Raw genomic sequence first — 12,500 nt, 5'->3', positions numbered from 1 at the left:
ACCGCTCTCCCCCCCCCCCCCCCCCCCTTTCTTTTTTAAAAGTTCAACAGGTGACATTTTGAGTGAAACATCAGAGAGAACCCTAACAAAAGGTTCCAGGTAGCCAGAGGAAAACTACACTTCCACAATTGAGAAGAACTAAGCCAAAAGAGAGAAACACAAAGCAAAAAGGTTCATTTTGCCGCTTTACTTTAGCAGATTCAGAAGGTTTAATTGTTAACCAGTAATAACATTCCAAGTAGGCTGACTAAGCTCTGATAGGGATGGAAGATGTGTGAGGAGGCATTGTGAGTGTGTACTGTCTGGCAGAGGGGTGTGTGTGTGTGTGTGTGTAGCTGCTGTAAGTTCCAGGCTCATCAGGCCAGCAGTCAGTCCATTGTATGTGAGGAGGAATGTGGATGCAAGGGACTCTTGTCTGTCTTACAAACACACACAAGTCCTACATCCAAACACTCAATGGCACACGTCAGTCTCCTAAATAGACAAACTCACTAGTTCCCTCTACACCATTCATTAATTAGAACCCAAAAGAGCTGACAATTAAGATCGTCTGATCCTCCACAGATAAAAGTCAGCTATAAAGCCTCTGTTCATTTACCTCTTCATGTAGCTACGACACTGTACACGTCAAACAAAACATTTATTGAACAGATAGGATTTATCAGGCAGCATCCTCTGGCATTTCTCTCCCTCTTTCTGCCTTTCCCCGTCTCTCTTCCTTCCGCCCTCTTAAGGCCTCGACATGCTTCAGTTCGAAGTCGGCTTGGCGAACAGGACGGGCGTGCTTGCATACTCCCTGAAAAGACCTTCGCTTGGAAAACCTGAAAAAAGCGGCAATAACACCAGTATTTTCCAATGAAAGAATGTGCATGAAAACAAGTCGCCTCTCGTTGAATGACAACAAAGACTTAATTGAAGAATCTCTGCTGTTGACCAATCACCGTCGAAGGGTCGTCGACTTCGGCTTGCCTCAATTGTTTTGCGTGTGTTCGCCCGAACAGCCCGAGAAAACCCTTAACGAAGTCCAAAATGAACAAAATTGTCACAAAATGGCACCATCATATAAGCACAAACTGTTCCGAACCGTTTCAGCTGCGCTGCGTTGTCTGTATTTCCCCTCACTCGCCCTCTTATCTTGTCCTTGACAACTATCCCTCTGTATCCTTGACCCTCCCCGACCCTGCCAATGCCCTGCCCCTCTGTACTTCCTGATTTACTCTTCCGTGTGCCCGGAATGTTCTCCTGAACAATACGACAGCAGCAGCAACAGGGTGAGCCAGGTGACTATTGCACTCAAAGTGGTAGTGCCAGTGCACGTGAGGTCGGTGTGTCGGTGGAGGTTGTCGGACTGGGGGCAAGCCGAGGGTAGGCTACAGAGTAGTGGGATGAGGAACAGGGTTGATGTAGGCTCAGTAAAAAAAGGGTGCCGGGTTGCTCAGAACCGGAGTGAGCGATGTGAAAGGGTATTCATGAAGGTTGGGTGATCAAATATGGGTTTGGGCGAGTTTAACAGTTGGGCAAGGTCAACTTTTGTACTCATAAAACACTGGTATACATATTGGCTAATCAAAAAAACATTACAATAAATGGGAGGGGGGGGGGGGGAACCAAAACCCTCAAATAACCACCATTCGGCTATACCATGTAATCACATTCTACAACTGGACAAAATGTGTTGCTGAAATGGGCAGAGGCTACTTGGTGGCAAATCTCTTCTCATATCCTTACAGGTGGATGCAGCTTCAGTGTGTGACAGGTGTGCTTCTGTGGCTGTGTAGCGGGCACTTGGAGCAAAGAGGAAGGGGCGGCGTGGGCGTACACGTTGCAGATCAGACCCTATTTTAGATCAGAGTTTTTCATGCTGCGACTGCCATCAGTTGAAACATGCTCTTGGAATACAGGGTGGGTGTCGTGGTTTGGCTAATAAAATGTACTAAAATGGGAATCAAATTAAAAAATTTAACTTTCAAAAAATGGTACCACAAAGACGGTTGGAGGTCCACACATCATATGTTGTTTTAAAAATTATACTGTCAACCCTTCATAAGAAACCTATTGAAATCATAGAAAATATAGATAATAGAATAGACAAGACCATTTCAGTTAACGGTGGGTGGACCAGTGGCCATCTTTGCGGTAGTAATTCGTAAAACTTTATTTAATGGCGTACCGGCTATGGTGTACCAGCTAAATTGCAGTGGTCTGAAGTGATAGAAATAGAATAAATAGAATGGACTTAGGATTGAAATAACACCCACCCTGTATTCAAGAGTATGTTGTGTCTCAACCGATGGCAGACACCACACAAAAACCTCAGATGACATAAAATAGGGTCTAAGCTACAACATATACAAATGTGCAAAAGAAAATCGGATTCAGAAATTGTTGGATAAGTGATGGCAGTCATTTTTTGTACATTTATTTCAAGAAATTATAAAATAGTTTGGCAACCCTGTTTTTAAGCTATTAAATTCTAATCAAACTCAACCGTTTATATCTTTTCCAGTGATGAAGGTATGGATGTGTCATGGAATGACAGGGTATGCAAAGTGGGTCAACTTTGAGCACCTTCATCTCCTGAATGTTTTGGTATTCAGGTCAAAAAAGTGACTTTCTGACCACTTCTTCCATGGACATGTACGGAAGGTTTTGTTCAAATCAAAAAGGATGCTGTCAAAAAAAGTGATTGAATTAAAATGGATTTACCTTCCCCATTAAGTCCAAGTAGCCTAAAGAGGGTAGCTAAGCTAACATAGCCAGCTAGCTATCTAGCAAGCCTATTGAGTCCCCCCAACTCCATTCAGAATAAACAATAGTCTACCTGTTAGTTACTCGTAGGAATAGGCAAATTACTCTGAATGTCACGTGTGTGCTGCCCTGCTGTGCGACTCGGTTCATTCCAGCGTGGCTCGTCAAGTTAAAACAAGCTAAACCATCGTCTGTCACATCATGTCGCCGTCAACATCAGCGCTGGCTGTCACTCATCGTCGACACTACCGTAATGTCGCCCAACCCTAGTGAGGTTGATTGCACTGAGATGGGTGATGAGGTCAGACACCGCCAAATGCCCCGAGGTGGAGCCCCATTACTGTCTGACAATACAGTGCCAATCAATACCAGTCAATTCAGGTCCGCTTACCCCTTGACGCAGAGCATAATAACACTCTTCGTAAAAGTGTGTGTGGGGAGAGACGGTGTGTTTGTGTGTGCCTTGAGTGTGTCTCGCGACTAAACTAATGGAGAGTACAGTATCCAGAGCCTAGAGCCAGTCCTGAATATAGCTCTGAGAGTCAGCATTATAGCTCTGAGAGTCAGCATCAGAGATGTACAGCTTAGACTTCCCCCTACATCCCCGCCAAAAATTAAAGAGTGAACACTTTCCAGCCATGGCTAACATTTCAGCCCATAGAGTAGGGGCACTGGTAAGCCTAGAACAGTTGAAATTGATAAATGCAACACCTTCGCCTACCTACCTTCCTATCTAGCTAGCTAGGCCATGGGGCTTACAGGTATGTAGGATAATAGCCTAGCCTACATTGCATTATAAAGCAACATAAAACAAACTAAGACCCTCCATATAGCCTCCTATGCGTGCATGTTTAAATAGGAGAGCAGCTGTATATTTAGTACTGAAGCCATTCTCTGGTTGCAGTGCCTGCCAGACAATGACCCTCAAACAGCTTAGAGAAAAGGAAGTCAAGCCCAGTGCAGAGGGAGAGAGGTTGTGTGTGCGCGCGCGTGTGTGTGTGTATCACTGGATCAATCAGGAATCGACCGCATGCTCTTGACTTATGAGTACGATGACTGGGCTTCTTGGTACCCGTGATCTGTGAAGTGGGCTGTAGCTACGCGTGCTAGAGTGTGCATGTACGAGTGTGTGTACACCTGTCTGTGTGTACGGTGTAATATGAACGTGCGTGTGTGCCTTGCTGTATATGGCCGTACAGTAGGCTCAGTGAACAGGAATATGGTAATGTATGTCCCAGCGTGTTAAGAGATAGAGATCATCATCTCCTACAGCAGAGCAGGGTAATTAAACATCTCTCTCAGTACGCTGAACGCAGTGAGACTGGGCCGGCCTGAATTAGAGACCAGACGCATTTCAAAGAGGACATGGAAATCGTACTTTACATATCATTAGTGGTTGTTCCAGCGCTGCTCTGCTCCATGGTGAGCCACAGAGAGGAGCATGAGCTGGCTGGCTTCCTTCCTCCCGCCTGTCATAGGCATTGTGTTGTGATTTAAATGGATTACTCCAAACTCTGACTGCATTAATATTTCAGAGTGTGAGTGCTACTTAAAAAGTCGTCCCATATTTTTCTTCTTAAACCAGTTTGAAGAGAAGCCGTTCTAGTCAGCTAATGGGTTTGTCAATGCAACTGTAACAGGCTGACTACACCGCCTACACCGTGCGTTGCAAAATAAATGTTGAAATCTATATTATTCAATTACTGCACCACACACTGCTCGTGCTCGCCAACGAGTGTATGCATTGCCAAGGGCTAAAATAAAAGTCAGTTCTATTTGTAACGCAGATAATGCTGCAAGTCCTGCCTCTCCCATCTCCTCATTGGTTTATAGAGGCAGGTACCCACGTGCCATCTCCTTATTGGTTATACCCACGTGGGTGACTGAAAGACGAACGAGGTCGGTGGCGGTAATGCGCCTAATTTATGAAAGTTGCCAATCGCAATATAAAGTCAAGAGAAGAAAAATCCTGGAAGGAAGAGAGATGACGATTCGGTTGACCGTTTTATGTGTGGATTAATTGGTGGAGTAGAGGACCTTGTGCATTTCAGGTAAAATAACATCAGTGTTTATATGCCAGAACAAATTAGCTAGCAACAGCAAGCTAGCTAAATAAGACAAATTAGCGAGTAAGTGCAAGCTAACTATATTTTAACCTGCGTGTGGTGATCGCGTTTTGTGACAAAATACATTTTTGCACAATGGCGCATACGCGCAGCCGGTTTGGGTTCCGTGTAAGGGTGTCGTCACACTGTTCTGACCTATAGTTCGAATCGGTGTTCAATTCTTTTGGTTTCACATTGTCAAATGAACTAAAAATACCAGAAACAAAACAATGTGTTCATGCAAATAATTTGTTTATTGGAGGAAAATGCTCATATTTAATCCATCTTTGATTATCAAGAAGCGTAAGGCGTGTATCCCCAACTTCATATTACTTCCGCTTTGGTCTTCCAACAACAAGTGGGAGGAAACGGTGCAATAGCGGCTGCGATGTGAATAGGCTATATTCAGTAGCCTGTCCCCATGTCCCCTAATCAATAATAATAACTTGAGATTCTGCATGAAAAGTGCTATATAAACTGAATGTATTGTTATTATTCAGGATCGGACGCTCTCAATTACACTGCTCCTCACAGAATGTTTAATAGATAAATCAGGTTATGGTAATGCTCGCAGTCAAGCAACCAATACTACTGCGTTCTCGCCAGCAGCGAACTGAACCACAGCACAAACGGAATCGGACTGAGTTAACCCTTTTTGACAGTACCACGGTGCATTTAGTGCGCTGCTCCTGGGTGCAGATAGCGTTTGACACCAGTCCAAACAAACCGAACTAAGGGGGAAGACATGCCAGAGTTGGGTGTGAAAAGCAATTTTGTGTGAAAGCCCCATGATACATATAAGTTTTGGTGTAATCATACCCTGGCTGACTTGGCCTGTAGAACGTATGCTGTTCTTTACCCTGTTTGATGTCACTGCCATTGTTATATGAATTCATTTCTGTTAGGGATGGGCACGTTTATTCTAATATATCTGAACCGACGTTAGTATTCAATTACTTGGGAGAATGCCAAGAGTGTGCATAGCTGTCATCAAGGGAAAGGGTGTCTACTTTGAAGAATCTAAAATATTATTTAGATTTGTTTAGCCATTTTTGGGTTACTACATGATTCCATAGGCGTTATTTCATAGTTTATGTCTTCACTATTATTCTACAACGTAAAAAAGAAAGAAAAACCCTTGAATGAATAGGTGTGTTCAAACTTCTGACGGGTGCTGTATATAAACAGGACTAACTTAACAACGAAAAGGCTTTGTTACACAGCCTACAAGAATAACCATAACATTCAACATAATAAAACAAGTTGAGTTTTTATTAGAGCGCCCCATAAAAAGAAGCACTGGTAGCCTACGCATACGGTATACCGAAACCTCTGTAACCCCCCCCACCGAAGCATACAGACTAGAACACTTTTACAATATAAGCCGATACCGGTAGCTTCCAGCTATAATTGTAGGCTACATTTCCTTGCTGGCTTTACAGCTGAATTCACGACCCTAGTACTTTGTTTGTGATAATATGCAAACCATAAAGCAAAAATATTCTGATTTTAAAGCTGATTGTCACCAAAAACGTAATTAATTCACTTCTCCCTCACCAACAAAAACGTATTCGACTCCCTTGCCTCCCATCTGGTTTCCACTAGATTTCAAAGTCAGATTCCACTGGCACATACAGCACACACTATTATAAAAGAGATTGCTTCTATGCAAATGTTGTTGATCAGTACAATAAAATAATATGTTCTCCTAGCTCCCTCCCTCCCCAGAATGCATCAAAAAGTCAATGGCACTGGCGGTCAGTTATAAAGTGCTTGGTTCAAAGCACCTGCATATCCCGCTACAGAACCAGCGATAAGGAACACTGCCCTGGATCAAAAGTTTATCAGCGAGACAGTAGGCGTGTAGTGCATATAAAACCGTCTCTATCTCTAACAGCGCCTCCATCGAGCAGAGCAGCCGTCGCTATTAACCCCAAAAGTGTGCTGGGAACCCCTGCAGAGAAGGGTGGGCAGCCCCATTCATACTCAAACGCGGGGAGGTGAGATTGCCATGCTTTCATCATTTCCTTCCCCCTATTCCCTCTCGCTCCTCTTCCCCTCCGGCTCTATTTGAATGGAAATAAGAGGGTTGAGAGAACCCCTCCCTCGGCTGGATGTCTCTCCAGTGTGTGACGGGTTGCACTGCGTTCTCTCTGCCTGCAGTAGGGAGAGGGATACTGCTGTGAGAAGTACCAGACTAAATCACATGAAAAGCAGGTCAAAGGTAAAATTGCTGAATACAAGAAGTAGATGGAAGCCCTTATCCACTGATGGAAATGGACGGGTGGGGTAATTATCTGATCCTAGATCTGGGGTAAGGGGCCCCGCCACCATATACCTTGCGCAACCTCAGGGTTGGTGAGGTTGGGGAATGATGTGTTGTGTATGTACTGTATGGATACAACACTCCGTTCACGGCTGGATTGCTGTGCCACCGGTTGCCATGGGAACCAGGGGCACACAGACAGAAAGAGTTATGATGTAGGCGTGAGGCGGTGAGCATTCAGAACACACAACCTGAGCGATAAATAAAATATGTCCTGTCATCCACCCCGCAATATGTCAATCAATCACAAAGGTGTCCTCGTCACTACATGCAGGGGAAGGGGGACCTAACATGCATGCACACAGACACACACACACACACTCTGCAGAGGAAATGCGGTTAGCCTCCCACTTGCACTCTCGCACCAGTATCACCTTTGTTATTAGAAGACGCAAAAATGAAAATAGCCAGAGAGAAAGAAGAACGCAGAAAGTTTGGAACCTGGTAGGACTACAGTCAGAGAAGAGCCAGTAAAAGGAAACAGAAATGAATGGACAATGAGAAACGCACGGGAACACAGAGGAGGAATCTGGTGAGTGGGATACAGTTGAAGACGAGAAGAGAGCAGAGCCTGGCAGACCAGGAACTCGGTGATGAATCAGATCGGTAGAGAGGAGAGATTGCCTCAAATTGAGGCTTCAGAGTGATGCATCACAGAGCTGCTGCTCCTACAGAGGCCCAGCAGTCCTTGACCCCACCTCCTCTCTGATCTCCCTCTCCCCCTTTTTCCATGCCTCATCTCTCACCCTCTTCTTCTATCTCCTGTGATCCTTGAATCCCTCCTCCCCGCTGGCCTCCTCTATCTCTCTGTGTGAGAAGGATTCTTTAACAACCACACGCCGTGCTGCTTTAAACCCACACAATGCAACGTGTTTTAAATTGCTCTACATTCTTCAAAAGGCGATGGTAATCGAACTCTTAAATATGCATTCATCTGTTACTTGTGTCTGTTTCTCTAATATGATCTACTTGATATATCTTCCTGTATTATTTTCCCCTAACCTAATTGGAGTAAACTAATAGACAACAACTCTTAGGCTTCTACTTCCAGCTTATACATACTGTATACATTTTACGGACACAATCTATTTGACAATAGTTATATTTTGTTTGTTTTTAGTCCCATCCTTCAGCTACCCTAAACCCTTTTACATCTCTCTCTGAAGACCATCCAGTTTTGATTTATATTTGCCATACATTTTTACAACTGTGCTGTTTCACAAAAGTTCAGAACCTTTCTATTCTCATAATTTCTACAGATTGCAAATGAAAGAGAAACATTTTTGCTTAGAGTTTTATTATATTGTTGATCAATTGACTATGACTTTTCAAAATCACCCAGCAGTGCCATTTGCAGAGTTAGTTCCAGGTAAATGTCGCAATTCAGTCTTTCCTGAACCTGCGACCAAAAAAACAAGCTACAAATAGACAGTACCAAAACAAATAATCTAATGATTCGGTCTCTTCGCAGCAAAATCTGCAGAGCTGGGATGGTTGTATCCCCCATATATATATATATATATATATAACATTCTATTGGTTGCAATACATTTGGATAATAAATTAAATTGAAAAAAATCTCTTTCCAACTATTTTGCAATCAATCAATTTATTTATTTATTTTTATTTAACTAGGCAAGTCAGTTAATTAAGAACAAATTCTCATTTTGCAATGGCAGCCTACCCCGGCCAAACCCGGAAGAAGCTGGGCCAATTGTGCGCCACCCCGCGGGACTCCCAACCACAGCCGGATGTAACGCAGCCTGGATTCGAACCAGGGACTGTAGTGATGCCTCTTGCACTGAGATGCAGTGCCTTTGACAGCTGTGCCACTCGGGAGCCCTACATGGCACAGCTTTACATTTTGGTCTTTAATGCAGGGCCAAGTTCCTTACTTTTCCCCCCTTCCACTTGCCTCTTCCATTTTTTGCGGTAATGCTGCAATTAGTTGGTTGTAATTTTAGATAGAGCAGACATTTCCATATAATTTTGTTACCTGCATGTGTGACTGACAACTCCACCAGTCCTATTTATGATATCATTTTCAAAGATAGCTTTATTTTTTACAAAGCTATCTCCAAAAATAATGCTTTATTTTTATATCATTTAGTATATTGGAGTTGAACCATTTCTCATAATATTTCTCATAATATTCGTTCTGTCTTTTCTGGTGGACTAAACAGAAATTGCAACCAACTTTCTATGGCTTGTGTCAAAAATAGTGATATTTTGGAGATTATTTCATTTTCAAATAACCCAAAAGGGAAAAAAGCCATGGCTCTCTCTCGTCCCTCTGGAGCAGACATATGGTGAGCAATATGTTTGGAACATCGAATCGCAATTAATAATCACAGTATCAAATCATAATACATATAGAATCGTATCTGCACCTAAGTATCGTGATATCGTATCGTGATGTCCCTGGCAATTCCCAGCCCTAATTCTAACACATATTCTAGACACGGTTTTAAAGACAACGGGGCTATGCTTGTACACTGAGCAGGAGATGATAATCCCAGTGTCTCAACACAGTACACACGGTTTCCAGAGTAACACCTACCCATTTTCCTCCGCCACACAGGGGTAACGAGTGGCGTCAGGTAGGTAGGTGTCAACACACACAGGGCTTATTACCATCTACCTGCTGCTTGAGGAGCCAGCAGACAGACCGACAGACACACACATTCTAATAGCGGGGGTTACACTTGACCTGAACCCCTCCCCCGCCATAAGGACGATAACATTAAGTCATGAGTCATGATGACAAACCATTGTTTAGGCTAGGTCAAGGAAGCATAACGATGGGGTAGGTAGACATAACAGAAGCCTACTAGCTTACTTAAGTAATGCTTGTGAAATAATGACCAAGCTCCTCCGCCCCTGCGCTGTTGGCCTGAGGTCCTCCCTACGTGGTCTGGGAACGACGGGCCAGCGGGGTGTTTTAGACCCTCACAGCTGCTGCTGTTCCCATGGAGGTGTGCCTCCCAGGAGAAAACAGGGGGATAGTGTTGTGCCGCACGGATTAGCCCCTAAACAGATTTTAGGCTACTCTCAGCCAACAGGCATAGTTGACTACTAGGCCAAAAAAAATAAAAAATGCATGGCAGAAATACAGGGATTTATTTTGTCTTTCCGGCATGTGCCACCTTTTCCCTCTGGCCTAGTTTTGGAAAACAATCTTTTTGCCCGTCAACAAAGCACAGATCCAACTCATAGGCTAAATGCAACACAGTGACAAACAGTAGCCCACTCTCTCTCAGCATGAGTAGGAGCAGTGGCTGCTGAGACCCCTTAAAAAGGGGACATTCCTGCTGTCACACCGCACTCTGCTCTGACTGAGTACTGAGTACGGCCATCGCGTTTCCATTAGGGACGTGGAAGGAAGTGGAGATCTGGGGGTCTTTTAGAGGCTCTTCCTGTAACCGTATCACCCTAGTGACAGGCTAATGAGGCTAAATGATGAGGCTTTAGGAAGAAAGGGTATCCCACAGGGAGAGGAGGACAGACCCCAACAAAGACATGCAATGACATAGTCACAGAGTCAGTTGTTCCCCATGACGTGGCCCCTTCTAACATGATGTCTATCTAGTCAGTGGTATCAGCGTTGTTTCTCAAGGGACCCAGAGAAAAAAAAGGGCAACAGGCAGTTTATAAAAACCTGTAGTTTCATTTCAACCATCTAAATGATTGAAACATGCCGTTTGTTCGGCCCCAGAGCCCGACTGTAGGAGCAGGGCCACACTATCCACCCCGCAGCACAGACCAGATCAGTGGGGTCAATCACAGACTCAAATACACATCATCCAACACATTTAAAACAGATTCAAACCCCACCACAAACACTGCTTTCGAGGAAACACAGATGGGATTTTGGAATAAATATTTTGGGCCAGTGAGAAAGAGGAATATTGTGGCTGGACTATTTCTATATGGGTGGTGAGATGGGCACATGATCCGTACCATAGACGTCAATGCATCATTACGTCATTGGCGATGCCCTGGGAACGTGATCCCTACCATAGACGTCAATGCATCAATACGTCATCAGCGATGCCCTGGGAACGTGATCCCTACCATAGACGTCAATGCATCAATACGTCATCAGCGATGCCCTGGGAACGTGATCCCTACCATAGACGTCAATGCATCATTACGTCATCAGCGATGCCCTGGGAACGTGATCCCTACCATAGACGTCAATGCATCATTACGTCATCAGCGATGCCCTGGGAACGTGATCCCTACCATAGACGTCAATGCATCATTATGTCATCAGCGATGCCCTGGGAACGTGATCCCTACCATAGACGTCAATGCATCATTACGTCATCAGCGATGCCCTGGGAACGTGATCCCTACCATAGACGTCAATGCATCATTACGTCATCAGCAATGCCCTGGGAACGTGATCCCTACCATAGACGTCAATGCATCATTACATCATCGGCGATGCCCTGGGAACGTGATCCCTACCATAGACGTCAATGCATCATTACGTCATCAGCGATGCCCTGGGAACGTGATCCCTACCATAGACGTCAATGCATCATTACGTCATCAGCGATGCCCTGGGAACGTGATCCCTACCATAGACGTCAATGCATCATTTCGTCATCAGCGATGCCCTGGGAACGTGATCCCTACTATAGACGTCAATGCATCAATACGTCATCAGCGATGCCCTGGGAACGTGATCCCTACCATAGACGTCAATGCATCATTACGTCATCAGCGATGCCTTGGGAACGTGATCCCTACCATAGACGTCAATGCATCAATACGTCATCAGCGATGCCCTGGGAACGTGATCCCTACCATAGACGTCAATGCATCATTACGTCATCAGCGATGCCCTGGGAACGTGATCCCTACCATAGACGTCAATGCATCATTACGTCATCAGCGATGCCCTGGGAACGTGATCCCTACCATAGACGTCAATGCATCAATACGTCATCAGCGATGCCCTGGGAACGTGATCCCTACCATAGACGTCAATGCATCAATACGTCATCAGCGATGCCCTGGGAACGTGATCCCTACCATAGACGTCAATGCATCATTACGTCATCAGCGATGCCCTGGGAACGTGATCCCTACCATAGACGTCAATGCATCATTACGTCATCAGCGATGCCCTGGGAACGTGATCCCTACCATAGACGTCAATGCATCATTACGTCATCGGCGATGCCCTGGGAACGTGATCCCTACCATAGACGTCAATGCATCATTACGTCATCAGCGATGCCCTGGGAACGTGATCCCTACCATAGACGTCAATGCATCATTACGTCATCGGTCCACACACGCAGTCAGAA

The 12,500-nt window shown here is 44.7% G+C and overlaps 2 protein-coding genes across 3 annotated transcripts in view; one reads left to right on the top strand and one right to left on the bottom strand.

Annotated features, from left to right (window-relative positions):
- LOC110507407 (signal-induced proliferation-associated 1-like protein 3) overlaps positions 1-12,500 on the bottom strand; it is a 103,453-nt gene that overhangs the window by 56,150 nt on the left and 34,803 nt on the right. The window lies entirely within an intron of this gene.
- Positions 11,129-12,500, top strand: part of LOC149971208 (WD repeat-containing protein 87-like) — a 43,170-nt gene continuing 41,798 nt past the window's right edge. Inside the window, exon 1 of the mRNA XM_090223448.1 lies at positions 11,129-12,493. Coding sequence (XP_090079574.1) covers positions 11,129-12,493 — 1,365 coding nt within the window. The remainder of the gene's footprint in view (positions 12,494-12,500) is intronic.

This window comes from Oncorhynchus mykiss, chromosome 27, assembly GCF_057628025.1.
Source record: "Oncorhynchus mykiss isolate SJ-2025 chromosome 27, ASM5762802v1, whole genome shotgun sequence".
NCBI lineage: Eukaryota > Metazoa > Chordata > Actinopteri > Salmoniformes > Salmonidae > Oncorhynchus > Oncorhynchus mykiss.
Note: the sequence above shows the minus strand (reverse complement) of the source record. Positions and strands in the feature narration are given on the sequence as shown.